This window comes from Biomphalaria glabrata, chromosome 18 (assembly GCF_947242115.1).
Source record: "Biomphalaria glabrata chromosome 18, xgBioGlab47.1, whole genome shotgun sequence".
NCBI classification, from domain to species: domain Eukaryota; kingdom Metazoa; phylum Mollusca; class Gastropoda; family Planorbidae; genus Biomphalaria; species Biomphalaria glabrata.
The window spans coordinates 10,334,705-10,355,175 of record NC_074728.1 but is presented as its reverse complement, the minus strand read 5'-3'; the positions used below and the strand labels follow the sequence as shown (position 1 = coordinate 10,355,175).

At 34.6% G+C, this 20,471-nt stretch overlaps 1 protein-coding gene across 4 annotated transcripts in view; it reads right to left on the bottom strand.

Moving 5' to 3' along the window:
* LOC106071265 (neogenin-like) overlaps positions 1-20,471 on the bottom strand; it is a 150,822-nt gene that overhangs the window by 16,181 nt on the left and 114,170 nt on the right. For 2 of the 4 annotated variants that reach the window (XM_056016775.1, XM_056016778.1), the window contains exons 8-19: positions 19,528-19,803; positions 16,987-17,197; positions 16,199-16,344; positions 8,527-8,654; positions 7,429-7,507; positions 6,511-6,647; positions 5,250-5,400; positions 2,882-2,992; positions 1,867-2,064; positions 1,443-1,538; positions 591-768; positions 6-145 (exon numbers count right to left, since the gene is read on the bottom strand). In XM_056016775.1, the coding sequence (XP_055872750.1) occupies positions 6-145; positions 591-768; positions 1,443-1,538; positions 1,867-2,064; positions 2,882-2,992; positions 5,250-5,400; positions 6,511-6,647; positions 7,429-7,507; positions 8,527-8,654; positions 16,199-16,344; positions 16,987-17,197; positions 19,528-19,803 (1,851 nt within the window). The remainder of the gene's footprint in view (positions 1-5; positions 146-590; positions 769-1,442; positions 1,539-1,866; positions 2,065-2,881; positions 2,993-5,249; positions 5,401-6,510; positions 6,648-7,428; positions 7,508-8,526; positions 8,655-16,198; positions 16,345-16,986; positions 17,198-19,527; positions 19,804-20,471) is intronic. The other 2 variants (XM_056016776.1, XM_056016777.1) reach the window with 2 other exon arrangements.

Below are 20,471 nucleotides of genomic sequence, written 5' to 3'. Positions count from 1 at the left end.
CTTACCAGATTCCTCTGTTTTATTGACCACTGTCATGCTATAGTCTGACTCACGGCGACCTTTAATGACTTTCACCATGAACTCATACTCGGTGTGAGGTCGCAAGCTTTCAATGTGATAGTTTAGATCTGTGGCATTGATGTACCTGGCAAAGAAAGATAAATCCCATGTAATATACACCATGACATTTCGAAATTGTCTAAGAGAAAGGGGGACTATTATTTATTTCTAACAGTCGAAGGTTTCTAATATCAGGTTAACATGCTGACTTTACCATTTAAAATTCAAAATACCTTAACATTATTACACTAAAAGAATAATCCCCCTTTCAGACCTTGTGATCTCTAGGGCAGATGATGTCGAGGTCATTGTTTCTTTAGCTAATGGTTAAAGAGCAGGGTGTCATGTGGCCAGCGCAACCACCACCTTTACTTTCCCCAACTAAAATCTACACCGAGATTTGAACACAGGACCCCAGGTTTGGAAGCCAAGCACTTAAAACCACAGAGCCACCACGGCCTCACACTAAAGAAGTTTTCATAGAAAACTTTTTTAAGCTCCTTAGAAAGTATTATTTGAAAACAACTAACTTGAACTTGCTATTCTTGAGATTCAGCTGCCTGTATTTGATAGTGTAGTAGCGGTCATCCATGATTCTCTGATTCCTGCTCAGTGAGTTGTCTGACCATGTAAGCATGATGGTGGTGGATGACAACACATGAGCTTTCAGACCAACAGGAGGCAGCATGGGAGTGACCTGCTCCTCATCTGGAGAATAAAACCAAACATAATATACATTAGGTTTAGACTCTTAGAATTAGATGTAGGAATACATAAATACTGACACCTAAGGAGGCAATGTTTCTTATCCATGATTTAGTAGTAAACAAAGTTTAATATTTCTAGAAGAACATTTGATAATACAATATATAGAGATATATATAATTTTTGCTCTCTGTATAGCAAGTCTTTATGCTCATATAGCTTGCTCAATGTCCTCTGATCCAGTCTCTTTAATGGAAATTTGGTGGAGTTTGGGAAAGTTTCCATGGTGCTGTTAGGCAGAAACACAACTCAGATCAAGTTAAATCATAAGTCAAATATTACTAGTCTACATCAGAATTTCAGCTCTAGCCCATTAGCCCAAGTAGAAATACAGTTCATTCATTCCACTCTTCTATACATCCAGTGCTTGGATGGAAAACAATGAAGTCTAGTAGTATTACATTGACTAACTGAATTAGTTCTTTTTTACTCCCACTGGAGCATAGAGCCGGAGTTTTTATATTATTTTAGCTGAAAAAAAACGTATGCTGCTCATATTTTGTAGTAAAAGAGGGCCAATTTGAGATGGAAAAATAACATCAAGGAATATAAGCACGGTGTAAAAGAAAAATAATTTAAGTCAATATCAACAGAAAAAAAAAAGGTTTAAAACTTACGCATCTCCTCGGGTGTATTGACAGTTTCATATTTACTAGGACCTTGACCTTTGTAATTGAACGCTCTGATGGAAATGACATACTGGGAATTGGGTTCTGAAAAAAAAAACACACAAAAAATGCAATAAAATATTAACACAAAATATATTTCAATTATATTAAAAGAAAAAAGTCTATGCTGTCTTTTGTTTCTAATGGTGCTAAAATTCATAGAATATATGCTTAGAATCTGAGACTGGAAGAACTCTTCTTATGCAAAAGTTAAAAAAAACAACTGATGGTTATTTCCCATCAATTTGATCCACTTAAACAAGAGTTAGTGTGTTGATTAAAAAAATAGAAAAACATTTTCATTAAAATATTCCTTATTTTGGAAAAATTCATAATTATGGTGAATTATTGAGTTTCCAAAGTGACAACTTACGTAGATTTTTTATATGAAAATCTTGGGAGTTGGCATCCAGTGTATGCTTGTAGACATCAGCTATACCCTTACCATAGCCCAGCACATAACCTCTGACTAATATCTTACTATGAGGTGATGGGGGTGCCCAGGAGACCAAAATAGAATTGGCCTTGGTCTGTGCTATCAGAAGGGCAGGAACTCCAGGAACATCATTTTCTGAATTTTACAAAACAAAAAAAAAAGTATTAAAATATTATGTAAGAGATTTGACTATTCACATATATCTCAAACAGTTATCTAAAATACTTGAGTCTCCTTTAACATTTGAATTGTAGTGAAATTTTAAAAAATGATTTAGCAACAATAGCTTAATCTACAGTACTTGTGGTAAAAATATAGGTCAAAGCTGGGGAATTGTGGACTAAAGAAAAATCTGCACTCATCCATTATGCTCAGATTTGAATACAGTAATAACAAATCTGTTTTTATAATTCTTAAATCTCAATTGAGCCACCCAAGTCTATCAGATATTAACAATAATTTTTTAGTGTAAATAATAAAGAAAATTTTACTTTTTGGGAGTCAGTTTTGCAGATCAGGTCTCAAACAAGGAAATCCTATGCCGAACTGGGAGTTGAACACTTAGTGACGTTTTGACAGAGCATTACATGAGATTTGCGGGACATGTTCTACGACAAAATGAACTACGCATACCAAGAGTTGCGATGACATGGAGGCCAATACGAGGAAAGCGCAAAAAGGGATGTCCTCGTATAACTTGGTGCTACACCTTCATGGAGGACCTCAGAATAGTGGACACCAGGTGGGGGGAAGCTTCAGACATTGCTAATGACAGATCTTTATGGAGACAGCTTGCCGCCCAATGCGCCAAATGGCGTGGGAGGACCTAACTTTAAGTAAGTAAGTTACTTTCAAACACTATCTTTATAATCTGACATCTCTATCTCCCTCATTCTCCCCTACACACACACACCTGAATCAAAAGAATTACCAAAGCTATGCTAAAACAAACCTTGAAGATCTTCTTTGAAAGTAGTGACTGTCTCCCAGGGAGTGTTGGGTCCAGTCCCGTTAATGGTCATGGCAGCTATCCGGACCTGGTACTCAGTGCCTTCCTGCAAGTCTGTGAAACGAGACAGTGGTCTATTATTAGAACTTGAATGTGTTAAGTTTTAACATGAAAATAAGCTTTTAAAATTAGAAATTGTTTGCTTTTTTTTCCAGCTAACTCCCATAAAAGTAGCCCTTGAAAACTTTATGTGTAGATAGTGGTTCAAAAAAGTTAATTAAAGGTATCTGTCAAACCTTGCAATTTATGTGGTTGCAGACGACCTTTTAATTTGGACTACAGAGAAATATCCAGTGCTGACTAGATCCAAACTAAATAGAGCCCTCACAACTATCTCCACATATTCAAAATTATGGAAAATGGAAATAAACAAAGAAAAGTCAGTTTATTCAATCTTTAGCCACAGCAACAAAACACTAAAAAGAAACTACATCCTAAAAATAGACTCACAGCCAATAAATAAAGAAGAAAATTCAACATATCTTGGTGTAAAACTAGACCAAAGACTGTCTCTAAAACACTTTATGGCAGATTTAAAAGAAAAAGCATCACAAAGATTAAACATAATAAAACACCAAGTAGGAACATCCTGGGGAGCAGAAAAGAAAACCTTAAGACAGTTATACACTGGATACGTCAGATCTGTAATGGATAACTGTCTCTCCATACAAGTAGCTGCCAACAAAACCTATCAATCATCATTAGATACAATCCAAAACCAAGCCTTGGGCTAATTAGTGGAGGTATGAGAACTACCCCCACAGCAGCCTGTGAAATAGACTCCAATATTGAACCTCTTAAGTTAAGGCGCAACAGAGCAGCATTAGAAGCTATTGAGAGATACAGAAGGTTGGAGGACGATCATCCAAATAAATTACTAACACAGAGAAATAGGAAAAACAACCAAAAAAGCAAAGGACTCTGATCCAACTTACTGACGAACTAGCCCTAAAACACCACCTACCCAATAACAGAGAAAAAATTACCAGATCTTCAAACATTACACCCGGACTAAACTACAAACAACCAACCATCAAAACACATTTACTAAATAACACCTTAACAAAAGAATCAAATCCACTGGAGCTCAAAGTAGGCACGCTTGAAACAATTGAAAGCTATCAAAAAACAGCTATCCATATTTATACAGACGGATCGGCTTTCAAAGCCACCATCAATGCTGGTCTTGGTGCCTTCCTGGTCTTCCCTAAAAATAAACACTTTGAAATAAGCGCACCCTGTGGCGATTACTGCTCAAACTTCCAAGCAGAAATTGAGGCAATCAACATAGCACTACAGACAGTGGAAAACAAATTATATGAAGGAGTGCAACCACCATCAGATATTGTTGTCTTTACAGACTCCCAATCTACTCTGCAAGCACTTAACAGCAGCATCTCAAACAGCCCAAGAGAGTTGACAACACTCATTGTGATAATCCATCAGATGATATAAAAATTAAATATCAATATCACACTACAGTGGATCCCTGGACACATTGGCATCATGGGAAATGAAAAAGCAGATAAGCTATCAAATGCAGGTTCATCTATGGAACAACCAGATAGACCTGTTAACTACCTCACCCTAAGGTCAATGTTAGTCAACAATCACAAAGAGGAGTGGCTCAACCAATGGGCATCAGGAAACACAGGCAGAGCCATGTACAAAGAAATGACTACGCCTAACAAACTGGACAGTATTAACTTCCTCCCCCGCAAAGAACAATCTACAATCTTCCAACTAAGAACAGGACACTTAAATTACCACCTGAACAAAATAAACTCCACACAGCTCCCTCTTTGCAGACACTGCGCCACCCCTTTGAAACCGTAAACCATATCCTCTTTGAATGCCCCTTCCTAATCCACCTTAGGCAGACCCTACTTCCACTACAGCCCAACATAACCAACACCCTGTACGGCAGTGCTGAACAACTGAAGAAAACAGCACTTTTTTTCCTTGGCACAGTCTGCAAAAGAGCTCACAGCTCAGCAGCAATAAACCTGGCTAGAAGAAGAAGAAGAAGAAAAATGGGGTTTCAACTGAATATATGACAGACAGTTAACAAAGATATAATCTATGTATGTATAATGACCAACTGATTTTACTTACCAATCTACGTTAGGTACTAGAGTAGGTGGACTCAGGATCATTTAAAAATCTCGAAGTTTAACATCCTGGTCTATACCTGGATTTGAACTTAACTCCTTGATTCAAAAGAAAAGCACACTACCATTGTGCCACCATGTCACATTGATAGTGGCTGTGGCTATAGTAAATCCTGATGATGCAAAACCTAAAAACTTACTAGTTAGGGCATAGTTTTTCCTCTCCCCATCTGTAGACAGTGTCTCAGCATTCTTATGGTCCAGCCCTTTGGTTCGGTACCTTATCTTGTAACCAGTGATGATACCATTCTGAGCATCCTCAGGAGGTGGCAGCCAACTTAGTCTGAGACTCTGTCAGGAGAGAAATGTGAATACAGACACTATTCCAACAAAAGAGTTCAACTCATTTCCCATACACAAGTAAGTTTACACATTCAATCACGGTGCCCTAGTGGTTATCCTTCTGGTATGAGATTCATATTATTTATTGAACTAATTTATGAGGCAAGGCAGCTGACAATGTTAGGAGGCACTGATCACCAAGATGGAGAGGAAAAAGGAAAAGAAATGTCCGTTGAATAATTAGGGTTCATCTTGTACAGCACTTCTTCCTGTGACTGTAGAGACATTTCAGTCCACCTACAACAAAGGCAAACTTGGCATTTGTTTTGGTGGCAAAGGAACCAGCCATTATTTATTATATTCGCTTCTCTTCCAGAGCTGAGGTCAATGCTTTTTCACTGACCACATCCCTAGACCGCAGTATGTGAGAGAGATGGTGACTAAGAAAGCTATGGACTGAATGAATAGTGTGCTGAGAAAAAAAACTATGCATAAAAAAAAAAACCACTGACAAGAAGTTGATGACCATTATATTAATGTAAGCAAAAAAAAACAAACTAAAAAGTGTTGATTTTTTTTTAAATACCAGATTTGAATAATTTTATACCCAATAATGAAATCACATATTTTTATAGATGGTTATTAGAATAAAAGTTAAAAATATGTGGAATGCTTTTCTCATCTAACATATTCTGATGTGCTCTCTGTTCATCTGTCACAATTGATGTTGCCATAGCTCACAATAAGTGTAAGTTACCATCGGTTCATTTGAAAATTTAATAGTCCACCTTTCTTTTTTTTTTTAATTTACAGCATCAGTAGACTATAAATTTATTAATATGCTTGTGACTTTGGATTTTTAACTTTACAAACAAGATCTAAGTCTGAGCTAAGCAGATTAATAAATCTGTATAAGTGTTTTGTAATCCAAAAATAATATGCATTGAGACTCATTCAATACATGAAAAAGTGCCAACAATGTTACGAGCCAATCAGGCATATACAGAAATTTTTGACTAATACGCTGATTGAGAGGCACTTTAAACTTATTTACTTTGTTATTAATTTGTTTCATGACATTGGATAATTGATAATTTAAAAAGGCAGTAATTTAAGCACCTTTGAATTTGTTGCTACCACTGTAAAGTTACGAGGTGCTTCTGAGGGTGTCCCTGAGTATGTCCTGGCCAACACTTCAGAGGTACTGGCGCCATGCCCATTTTCATTGACTGCAACAACTCGAACGCTGTACTCCTCTGTTGATTATTGAAAATCAAACATTTGAAGCATAAACATGATACTAACTAAAGACATATCTATGTACTCTCCTTAAATAAGATATATATTCAGGATTTTTGGCACATTGGCACAATTTAGGCCATGTCGTGCTCCCTTAAATAAGAAACAAGATAAGTAATAAAGTTTTGTCATATGACAGGGAGGAATGGAGAAAAAATAAAACAAACAACAGTAACATATTTAAGCTTGAAAACCTGTGAGAATGTTAGGTGTCATTTTATATATATATACTCATTCATTGGTGGCAATACTGAATGTCTCTACTTTATGCATCCTTTTTTTTTTATGCCACCATTTGCATATAAATGACATTCAGTATTGCCACCAATGAATGAATATTCTTTTCAAAAGTCTTTAGATTATATCTGGCATTTATATGAGCATTTATGTAATTTAAAAAACTCACACCTTTGTGCTTAAATTTTATATAAATAAAAAAATACATAAAAAAGCTTCAGTGTGAATGCATATAAAACAGAGACATATTCTTATTCAATCGATGTAACCAATGGTGAAAGAAAATAAAACTTGTTAACTAAAGCAATGTCTGTAAATTTTTAAAAGTAGTTTTTTTATGTCAGTAGTGATTGATCAGTCTATAAAAAGGTTTGATAAAGAAAAGCATTCAATTAGCTTGGTAAGAAAAAAATTCAAACAAATGAAAACCCCTAAGCACTCTATTGTGTAGGATACCCAGATTGCCACAAAAAAATGTATAGCTAGAAATGTTCAACTTACTAAAAGTCCTCAAATTTCTCATGGTATAACTTGTGGTACTATTGCTGACAGTGACTTCAGACTCCACCTTGGAACCCACCTGTTGATAGATGCTTATGTTTCAACACTATATATTTACATAGTAAACCCAAACTTAAGTGATTTGATTTGATTTGTTGATTTGAGGCACATCGGCACAATTTAGGCCATGTCGTGCCTGCAGTCCCTCCAAACTTAAGTTATTAAACTCATAAATATTTGTTCAATTAAAGTCTAAGTGGATTCTGTATTTACACCATAAGAAAAAGTATAAGAACCACAATATGGGCTTGTCTAGACAAAGTAGAACATTTTATTTATCTGTATTCATATCTCTACTATGATGTCATGACAATTGTGCGCTTTTTTGGCTTAATAAAAAATATTCGTAGATGTTTTTTTTAAATATCAATTTTGCAGTTTCAAATAATTTCTTTTTCTACATACTAAAGCAGTACACATTTGTGATGACTTTTTAAAAATTTCATTGATCAAAATAAGTTGTATGCTATTATTACAATGGACACATTAAACTATAAAAAAGACAAAAAAAAAAAATGTGAATACATTAACACCAGAATGATAAGCCAAGATGTCAGGAGATACGAAAACAACTGAGGGGAATATTCCACAACAGTGTCTGATGTTGAAATACTGTTGTAGCCCTAAGCTCTGCTACAAGTCAAAAGGATTAAGTCAAGTCAAAACCAATAGTCTGCACAAAAAAAAACATTGAATGCAGAACTAAAGATAAAATTTTTTTGGACTCTAACTCAAAAGAGTTGATGAATTACACCAGATATTATATAGCTGTAATGTAGTTAGTAATTATCCTTATATATTTTTAAAACTGCATAGGGAAAACTGTAATAAAAATGTTCTTGAGAGATGCTAGATGTGTCCAAGTCAAGTGAGATTCTTTACTAGAAAGTTATACCAAGTAAAAAAAAATGGCACCATATTTGTAAGTGGCATAAATTGTGTCCATGAACAGGTTTTAATTAAGTACTGCTATACATCAAACATTGTTCTGATAGGACAACATTGTCCTGATTGGACAATTGTCAGGCAAGTTTCTACCTTGTAATAAAAGAGAAAGTAGGACTTGATAATTCCATTGGGCTCCAGAGGAGGTTCCCACTTGATATGGATCTCAGCTGAGGATATGGGTATTGCTTGTAAATTCATTGGTGGACTGGGCACTGAGGCTGGAAAGAAAGAACATATATTCAATTTTAAAAAGTGTACAAAAATAGATTAACAAAAGAATGAAGCTTTAAAACAAGAAAAAAATAATAATTAAACTACAATCTCTTCAGCCAGGAGTTTACTAGTGTCACAACAACATTCGGATGGTATGACGTCACGATGTGTTGTGATGCCGGGGATTTTATTTGAATTTCAATAGTTAACAAAAAATGAAGATCTAGAATCACAATTGACAATTCTTTGATAAAACAAAACTCTGGAACTTTATTAAATACAACGTAAGTACAGTTTATGTACAAATTACAAATCAATGAGCATGGAACATATTACAAAGGCTTTTCAAACAGAGCTCTTAGAAACGTGACTAGCTACAAGGACTTAATATTATCGACTGACTTTACTTTCTTACTACCGCCAATTCTCTGGCGCTAACTCTTTTCAAAAATGTCTTTGTTTAAATTCAAATCAACCAATAGATTTCAAACATACTAATTAAGTCCCTTGGGTAAATCCTGATTTGAATGTCAAGTGTCTAAATTTGAGGATTAAATCCCGAGACTCATGTCGAGGGCTTATATTTCTTTCAAAAGTGAAATGTACAAACAATTCTATAATGTAATCTGTGACATATTACCCCCCCCTCCATTTAGCATTTGTATGGTAATAGAAATGCTCATATGTATTAAGAATATTTAAATATACACAAAATACCATACATGAAATTATAGAAAAATGGTTGAGGTAACATATGACAAAATAAAGTCAACTTGGAGATAAAAAAATATGTAAATGCAGTGAATAAAATTAATGATGACTTTGAACACCTGTTTCACTATACAAGTGGTTATGAAAATGAGACAATGCTTGTCATGAACAATATCAAAAATTGTACAAAGCATAAATCTTGAATTGAATAAGTTATGAAGCTTCATGATGAAATTAAAATATGACATTATAACTCATTTGGTTAGTACTAATGTGAAAATGTGTACATGAAAAAATATATTGCATATGAAAAGTTGACATAGAAAAATAATTGTGATAGTACATGACAATCTTCTGAATAATAATACTCAATGTGATATAAATCTCAACATGTGTGAAGCAATGAAAAATTTCAATTATAAGTCATGTATCTGTACTATTATAATAGGATATATGCAATAATATTCGACCTGAAATAAAATACTCATGATTTAAAAATTAAAATGTTTGATGCATGTCATATGCAAAGATGCTGAAACATAATAAACAAAGTATCTTGAATGAATGACCTTCCTCAGTGGGTTGCTTGGTGCTGAAATAAATACAACATCTGATATAGAACTCCTGTGGAAAAAATGAGTAGACAAATTAATTGATTAAGTACAACTGAATACTGTTCTTCCTTGACGAGTATGAATGATAATGGATCAAGTGGCACTAAATATGCTATAGTACATATGTAGAGTAGATATGTAAAGTTCGGAACCCTTCTGAATTGCCGACATGGATGTGCATGTGCGTTTTCTAAACTTGAAGAAAAGGTCTTTCAGTTTATGAAGCTGTTGTCTCCATGTCATAATGATCTCACAGATAATGTCTGATTGAACCGCGTTTGAGTTTGGTGAAAATAAGAACTGTCCGAAACCAAAACTCAATTTTCTGGTTGATGAACTTTGACGCTGTAGAACAATGGTAGCAGAATGCTTTGCGTTATAATGTTCAATAGAGCAATGACTGAACATGTCTGAGTTCAATCGGTCAATACAGCAATGTTGAAGAAGTTCATTTGTTCCATTCTGAAGAAAAGTTGCCCTTTGAGTGGACGGAGGATGAAACTTGGTGTTGTCAATGTTGTTGCTCTCTGAGTTTCTTTCAAATTGCAGTACTGGAAATGTCTCAGAAACACTGGTAAAGAAATTTGCATGGTCTGTAAACACTTTAATGTTCTTCACTGTTTGTAGTGCTATGTCATTCATAGTGATGACCTTGGGAATGTCAATTTGATTTGATGCTGGTAATGAAACATCTATCTCAGGAATGGGTGTTGATGATGTTTCTTCTTCTTCCTCAGGAATAGTTGCTAAACTTGTAAAATGTTCAACTTCTGCTTTGATGTCTTCATTATCTGTTTCATGGTAATGTTCAAACATATGAACCTGAAATACTTTGGTAACTTTGTTGACATTGATTTCATAAAGCAGGTTGGAAATCTTTCTGGTGATGGTAAATGGACCTTGCCATTTGTAGAATAGCTTGTTGCTCCAATCTGGTAACAGTAAATTGACTTGATCTCCTTGAGCAAAATATCTTGATTTCATGTTTTCATGTAATATTCTTTGACTTTCAATGTTCTTGGATGTAATGGCTTCTTGAGTTGACTCACATTCTTTCAAATGAGGAATACTTGTATGAGTGGTAGAGTCAAGTTGAAAAGTTTTTCTTTTGTCTGGTATAGCCAAAGTTGATTGAATATAAGTATCTGCTTCTGATTCTTGAGACTTGTCTTGATTGTAGCAAAAATGTTCAATGCATATCATAGTATTTGATGCAGATGCTGTCTTATTCAAGTCTTGATATATGAAGTCATCATCAGTGGTTAGGGATGGGAAAGTACTTGGTAGTGTTGGGCTTGTATTGTCAGGTAGGGATGGACATGTAGTGGGTAGGGATGGACATGTAGTAACAGGTAGGGATGGACATGTAGTAGGCAGTGATGTCCCTGTAGATTTGCTTGAGTCATGATTCATAGATTCATTGTTGTCAATTCTGACTTTGTAGTCTGGTTCATTCTGCTTTTGCGGTGTCATTGAATTAAATTTGATGTCTAGCCAAAATTCAGTTTGTTTGGTAGTTGTTTGTGGCATATTGATGTCGTCAAATTCAGACGTGTCATTTTCATCTTCTTCTGGTATGACTGCAAGACATGTTATGGCTCTTTCATTTTGACCAGTTAGAGTTCTTGTATCATTGTTAGAGACTCTGGGCATGTCGTCTTGTTCTTCAAAGTTCACCAATGGACATTCGGGAATTGGAGGTGGACTTATGACCGGTAGGGATGGGCTTGATGTAACTGGGGGTGTCCATGTTGAATGTTCTTGATTATTGCTGGCTACTGGACTAGTAACTGGTTCTGTTGCATTCTGCATATCTTGAGTAATTGAGGTAGCCATGTGATTATTTTGGCTAACTTGTTCAGGTGCCAAATGTTCTTGTTGTCTGGACATGGATCTTGTCATTACTGCCAAAAATTTTTGACCTTGCTCTATGGCATTTGTACATTCAGTAAGTTCTTGAGGAGTGCATTCTTTAACTCCTTCTATGTTTCCAATGATTAGGTCCACTGGTAGATTGGGTGTTACTAATGCTTTTGTTTGACCACTGAAGAATGGTGTGGTAACATAAATGATGGCTTCAGGTAACTTGCTGACAGTTCCGTTGAATGCAGTGACTTGGACGTGGTTGCCTGTGAAACGGTTTGCGTGTACGAAGCGTTCATGTACTAATGTGGACGTGCTTCCGGTGTCACGAAGAACTTCCACCTTCTTGTCTCCTACAAAGCCTGGATAAAATTTGAGACCATTGGACTTTGCAATGACTGTCATAGTTGAGTGCTCATTGTAATAGCTTCTGTTATATGAGCTTCTGTTTGGCATATATTGTGGTCTGGAGTCCTGTGAATGACTTCTGTAGCGAGGTTTGTTGTTATCTGGTTTATTGTTTCCAGGTGCTTTGTTGAGATTGTATTGCTCTCTATTGTTGTATCTTTGAGTTGGTGATGTGGGTCTATCAAAATTTTGATTTTTAGAGACTGCTTGTTTTTTCCAACATTCATGATTTTGGTGACCCTTTTTATGGCAAAATGAACATTCTGTGGTTCTGCTGCGGCATTGAGACGTGAAATGCCCTAGTTTATGACATTTGTTGCATTTGACTTTGTCATCTGACTTATATCTTGCATTTTTGTCTTGAGCAAAGCAGACAAAATTTTCTTCAACAGATGGTTTGACTGACTTGTTTGGATAGGCTGCTCTATATTGTCTGATGATCTTGGTTAATGTCTGGATATCAGTAGGATTTCTCTCTATAATGTAGGATTGAATATCTTCCGAGTGAGCATGGGTGATGTTGTCGATAATAATATGTTGACGAAGAGCTTGGTAACTTTCTTCTATTTTTGCCATGGATACCCATCTATCAAACCACATTGACATATTAGCTACAAAAATTTGAGGATCATCATTTTGCTGTGGCCTTTCATTATAGAATTTCTTTCTATAGTTGGCTGAAGTTGCTCCGTATTGGCGCAGTAGAGCTTCCTTGATATCAGAGTAAGTGCTGCGTTCATTGATGGACAGTTGTGAGCAAATGTTGACAGCTTTGCCAGTCAAAAGGGTGAGGAGTGAGCTCGACCAATGTGCTTCAGGTAGACCGGATGTTGTAGCTATTTCTTCAAATCTTATGAGATACGAGTCCATATTGTCAATGTTTTCGTTGAAAGCCGATATTTTGTTCATTAATCTGTATTTGTCAAACATACTTGAGTGACCTTGAATTGGAATGCTTTCTTTATTTTCTTTATTTTGCCTTTCGAATTCCATTTTTTCTTTTTCATGTTGTCTTTGCTTTTCGGCGTCTTGCAATTTTTTTTCTTCTAATTGCATGCGTTTTTCAGATTCTTGTAATTTTTTTTCTTCTAATTGTATGCGTTTTTCAGAATCTTGCCTTTGTTTTTCAGCTTCTTGCCTTTGTTTTTCAGCTTCTTGCCTTTGTTTTTCAGATTCTTGCTCTTGATATTCTTTCTCTTCTTGTTTCTCTGCCCACTGGTCTGGCTTTGAAATTTGCTTTTCTTTGGCAAATTCTATTAATTCGAAGAATCGTTGTGTTCTAGAACTGGAAGCCATATTTAATTTCTTTGTTAGTTTCTTGTATTGGAGCAAAATGTTCAATATCTGGATTTTGGCTTTATCTCAGATATAATAATAATATAGATCTATTGAGCCGATGTACTTTTTACTGGTTTAACAGTTGGTTAAATCTGGTCTTCTTTATAACGCCAGTTATTTGATTTACTGGTCTTTTTTATACTGCCAGTTATTTGCTTTACTGGTCTTTTATATTGCCAGTTATTTACTTTACTGGTCTTTTTTATAATGCCAGTTATTTGACTTACTGGTCTTTTAATAATGCCAGTTATTATGTATATTGGTCTTATTCCTTTTGCCAATTACATATAATAATAGTTTTCGTGAGTTAGACGTAACTCTAACGAAAATCTTTATAAAAGAATTATCGATAACCAACTGACCTGTTAAACACAGAAATTCTGTCCTCCGTTAAATAAGAATGAAGTTCCTTTGAAGAGTTTAGAAATTGGTCCTAGATCTTGAATAAATTTCGTTAAAAGTTGTCCATGAACTTTTGTTAGTCGGAGAGTGCCAAATATGTCACAACAACATTCGGATGGTATGACGTCACGATGTGTTGTGATGCCGGGGATTTTATTTGAATTTCAATAGTTAACAAAAAATGAAGATCTAGAATCACAATTGACAATTCTTTGATAAAACAAAACTCTGGAACTTTATTAAATACAACGTAAGTACAGTTTATGTACAAATTACAAATCAATGAGCATGGAACATATTACAAAGGCTTTTCAAACAGAGCTCTTAGAAACGTGACTAGCTACAAGGACTTAATATTATCGACTGACTTTACTTTCTTACTACCGCCAATTCTCTGGCGCTAACTCTTTTCAAAAATGTCTTTGTTTAAATTCAAATCAACCAATAGATTTCAAACATACTAATTAAGTCCCTTGGGTAAATCCTGATTTGAATGTCAAGTGTCTAAATTTGAGGATTAAATCCCGAGACTCATGTCGAGGGCTTATATTTCTTTCAAAAGTGAAATGTACAAACAATTCTATAATGTAATCTGTGACAACTAGAATAGTGTTAGTGTTCAACTAGCTAGATTTATACATTTTCACATTTCCAAGGAAACTGTACATAATTTATATGTTTATAGAAATAAGCAGAACATTTTGGCACAGCCGTTTTGCAACAAAGTGTGTTAGTTACATTATATATGCTCATTTAACCATATCCTTGAAAAGTATGATACATATCTAGGTTTTGTAAATATCCTTAACATTAAAATGTAAGTGTTGTTATATCCCTAACATTAAAATGTAAATGTGGAGGGGGATTTCGACCTGCAGGGTTTGAACCCAGGACAATAAAGACCACATCCTGAGCTCATACCATATGACTAGGCAGCCATCCATAGTTTCCAATATGCGTTCATGAAATAGTTAAAATTATTAAACCTTTTTTTTGGAGGTGGGTGAAATGTATAATATACTATAGGAGTGATGCCCAACCTAATTCAATCTGCAGGCCATTTTAATTTCCAACACTAGTGTCGCGGACCACATGATCGAAAAGATACAAAAACTTAATTAAACATCTTCTTACGCATCAGAAAATGGTGCCAGTTCTATTTATATTTTGTTGTTTTTTGTATAACAGCCCCACTTTCTATATAAAACAAATATTTTGGCTAGCATGTTCACTTTTCCTGGTAGTTTCTATATTCTGAGTCCTATTCATAAACGCACACATTTTAAATTCCGTGCTAGCAATCTATTAGAAATAAAATTGAGGTAAGAAACATTTTTAACTTTTTTTTAGGGAGGAGGATTTTCTCTATTTTTTGCTGACCTTTCGGCGGGCCGGATAGAAACACGTCGCGGGCCAGATCTGGCGTGCGGGGGGTATTTTGGGCATCACTGTACTATAGTATACTATAGTGAAAAAAAAAATTTAAATTATAAAATGATTTGTGTTTTATAGATTACACTCAGAACCACTTGCACCAAAATGACCATCTTGCCTAAATGGCAGCATGAAAAAGTCGAGGACCATTTATAGAATGGAGTTAAAAACAATATATACAAATTCTATTCTCTAATGGTTTGCTTACAAATTCTATTAAAACTAAAAACAACATAAGAAACCATAGTTTTTTATCTGCCATTATCTAACAAATAAAATCATATTTGAGAAAATAACATTAGAAAATAGAAAAATATAAAGACAATGAGTAAGAACCTTGTACCTTAAGGGACGGGTCAAGGGAATGTCAGAAGAGGTGTCTGTCCACCACCCATAGAAATTAATATATACCTTTTGTTCTTAGGGCCCCAAAAAAAAAAAAAAAAAAAGAAGTCTGGAGTGAAAGAAAGGAAACTAGTGAAGAGCTGCACAAGTTAATGTTTATGTTTTATTTTGTTCAAAAGTAGCCTAAAATTGCTGGTTCACAATCCTCAGGTTCAGAACTCAAATAGTTGCAACAGTACGAGGTAACCCTTTTTTTTAATTATTTAATGGGAAACACAGTGTGAAGACACTATTGTTATGCTAAAATGTTTTCTTAAAACAAAAATAAAATCTCATTTGATTCTGTCTTTATTCAACTGAAGATGAATGATTTGGTATGCTTATGGGAAAGGATTTGTACTAAAATGAGTTCAAGTCAACAGATTTTCATGTACCATCTTGACCAGTGGTGACAGTAAGCTTGGCCTCCTCCTGACTAACACCCTTGCTGTTGTAAGATCTGACATGTATCTCATATTTTGTCCTTGACTTCAGACCCTGAATGTTAAACTCCCGAGATGTAGTGTTACTCGTGCGTTGCCTGAAAAGAAAATTATTTTTTATTTATTTTTACAAACAGCCAACTTTCACAACAACAAAAAAGACAACAAAAAATATTGCATTTGTATAACAACTGTTAGCTCTTGTCTAAATATCATGACAAAGTGAGAGTGTTCACAAAACCAAACAACAAACTGTTCAAAAGATAACAGACAAAATAAATATAAATAAATATATAAATCTAGCTAATGTATATTGTATACACAGGATCAATGACTGTCTATAATTTACTCACAGCAACTCATTACAGCCAGCCTTATAAAAACATATCTTTGCTTTGTTTGTTTTACATATTGTAGAAATTCCTTCAGAAATGAAAATTATTACGTCTTAGCCCAACCCTCCAGCAGGAGGGTGTGATAAGGATGCGGGCAGGTTTAGAAAGTGGGATTGAGACAGCAGACCTGAGCACACACTACATGAGTAGGCAGCCATATCAACGAAATTATTAAGACAAGAAATGATAAATCCCAACAATGAACACAAAAAAAAAAGTTCAATAGTATTAAACCAAGCAAATAACCAGCTCAAGTAAAATTTTTATTGAATCCAGCCAATCTATCTTGATACTTTCACTGAACCCAGAAGTGTTGTAGACCACAGATTTGAGAGTTCTGCTCACCTTTCAGATCCAGCTTCTCTCCATACAACAAAGTACTGGGTGACATCCTTGGCTTCAGGCTTCTCTGGCAAGTCCCAGGTGATGGTGATGAATCTAGGGGAGACCAGAGCTGCCTTCAAGTTGATTGGCACCGGGGGCTGGGAGTAGCTCTCTGAGTACAAGGCACCTGCTGGTAAGGCGTAGGGGTAGGATTTGGAAGGGAGGGGTGAGTCTACATTGGCATTATTGGTAAATGTCAAAATGTTGTATTTTAAAGTTATTATAAAAAAAAATGATATTAATTAAATAGGTAGGTTTGGTTTTAAGAAGCATAAAAAATTGTAAAGATTAATATTGTATTGGAGTTATTTGATAAAATAAAAGTATTTTTAGTATATTTAATTTAATTTAGTTACAAAATATTGCGATTTTTAAGCAGCAATAATGATTCATAGATGAAAATTAAAAAAAAAGACACAAAAGCAAACAAACAAACAAATTAAAAAAAAAAATTGTGGAGTGATGCATCAATTTAAAAAAAATAGGTAATTGTTTGGTTGTAATTATAATTAGATAAGTAACAATACATTATAATTGAATTTAAGAAATTAAATATTTATATTTTAGTATAAAATAAAGATTTTTTAGTTTTTTTTAAATGAAAATTTTTTTTTTTTTTAATTTTATTAGGATTATAAAATGTTTCATATTTATTAGAATTGTAATTTAAAATTTACCAAAACAGAAGATAATTTTAAAAAAATATTTTTTCGTATTAACCAATAGCACCAGTGGTTTTGGCCGGCGGAAATATTTACAACAAAATTTGAGTGTTTGACAGTAGGTGGGAGGTGTGGGTTCAGGAATGGCACAATGCAAGGGCAGGGAGAGAAAAGGTGAAAACAAAATAAAACAAAAAAATAATAATTTCAAAGCCAGAAAAACAAATTTTGCTAAAACTCACAAACAAAACTTCACAACAAAAAAAAAAATATTTTGTTAATTGCAATGTCCACACAAAGTTTTTAAGACTCTCTGCTGATGGGAGTTGGTGAAACAAGAATGTATTTTTGCTGCTAAAGCATTAGGCACATATAATTAAACAAAATAATAATTTTAAAGAAGTAGTGCGTTAGAAGGTAATTTAATGTAATTACATTTGTAAAGAAATCCATAAAATTCACAACAAAGTCCAATGTTTTAAGAAAAGTATAAATTATATTTCACCCTTCTGTTTTTCTTTTTATTATTTTGTGTCAAAATTTACAAAACCACATATCCCAGACTGAACAAAACTTTTAAAGTTATGTAGAAGTAGATCAATTAAGAACATTGTATATATATATATTCAAATATATATATTTTATATATTTACAAAAATTAGCTTACACAAAAAGAAATTCAAGGACGTTTATAAATATATATATCAATATATATTAACTCTGACAAAGGTAAACAAAATAATAATGCTTGTAATAAAGAGTTGAAAGTAGTGAGCTCAGACAAAATTATTGGTAAAAGAATTGGACAAGTCATAAAGTGCATGGTACTTTACACCACTGAACTTATCAAAGAATTTAATCTTTAAAAAGAAGAAGAATGATTGAAGAATTGTATTCGGCCCTAACCCCTTTTCTATGTGATGAAATCTTAGCAAATAATATAGTATGAAGACATCAATTCTGATTATTTGTAAAATCTGCTTGGTAAAGTCTCATATTGCACTAGGTTTGAATAAAGGGAATTACTAAATCGTAAACTGCTTACTCCAAGTTTAGAGCTTAACACAATTATATAATACTAATGAGATTCTTTCACTTATCTGGCCACTAACCTTTACAAAGTTAGATATAAATATAAAAAAAGACAACTACAGAATGGTTTAAAACATGTTTTATGTATTCACCAATGTCTCCTCCTAGAGTCTGACAACAGTTCTAACACAACATACACAGAAAGTCTAAGTTTCTAGACGTAAACTTGTGCAAACAGCTACATGGGGTGGACAATCTAGTCATTTGCAAATCTACACCATAGCTAAACCTTACAATAAAACACTGAACATTTCATAAAGGCAGCAGGTTTCAAAAGCAGTCTAATTGCTCATTTTTATTATAGCACTAGATTCTCAGTAAAAAAAAATGGCCTGTTGTTTTAACCTTTTTATCTGAAATCTATTGAAATACAAGGAAAGGTAAAATCAAAGTCAAAAGTTGACACTTTTCTGAGGTTATTGCTATCATTTTAGGAACTCTCCTTCAATTTATTGTCTGTACTAGTCAAAAGTGAAAGTAGTACTAATTACTAAGCCCATAATGAATAAAATGAAACTGAAATAGAATGAAGTCAAAAAGTTTGTTGACAACTAACTGGAAATGAAAATATGTTTCTATCAACAAAATGTTTTGCCTAGGGAAGAAGGCTAACTAGCTATATAACATTTGATTTTATATTGACTTTTATAGCCTCTTTTTGTCAATGAGCTCAACATTATAGACAATATGTACATCATACTTGAGCCATGCTGCCATGTTCTACTCTCTACACATACAAACCACTGACCTTTGCTGATGACGTCAAGGTATGCTGCCACCTGGGCCTGGCCTAATTCATTCTCGGCAAAGCATTGGTACATGCCCTTGTCAGTGGGGAGCAGACCAAGGATTTTGAGGCTTCCTCCAGGCAAGACAAGGAAGTAATCCTGGGGTTTGATGGGCTCACCATCCTTCATCCAGGAAATCACTGGTTGCGGCATCCCTTCTGCTTCACACTGGAGGGTTAGATCTGACTGTGTTTCCCCTTGCATGCTCTTTGGTGTCACTTTAAATCTAGGTGGTACTATAAAATACAAAATAACTGATCATTAAGTGTCCACTAAATGTAACACAGATATTGTCTAACACAAAAACTACTAACTTATTGTCAAATACAGATGTCATTGGGAGCATTGTATAAGTAAGTGTGCGCTTAATTCCATCACCATATCCGGCGATAAAAACTCTACAAAACCAACTCCTGACCTTCAGATATTGAGTCAGATGGAACTGTTACCATGGACAGGAGAAGGGGTAAAGGTGAGCAACTGGAACATAAACCAGTAAGTTCCAGGCAGGAGTGGCTTCTTTGCCTTGGTTTGTCAACTGCCTAGGAGAAGGAAAACTCAAACCTCTGCTGCCTTGTGGCTATCTCTGCTGCCTTGGAAAAGGCTTCAAGAGACAACTCAGAGCTGGTCACCCTTAGGCAAATTGTGACACATAGTGTTACAACCTGGCAAAACCTGCAATGCTATTGATCCCAAACTGTATAGCATATTTGGTGTTTCTTTGGACACATCATCTGCAGAGAGGTAGGAACTGCTGTGTGTGCAATTTCCTTCTGACCATAAGTAATGTCCAGGCTTTCATTTCATTTATCCAAGTCCTAAACTTAAAAACTGGAAAGGACACCCCAGCTTCACCTTTGGAGTTGGCAAGAGAAGTGGCAGTCACCAATCAAAAGGCATAAAG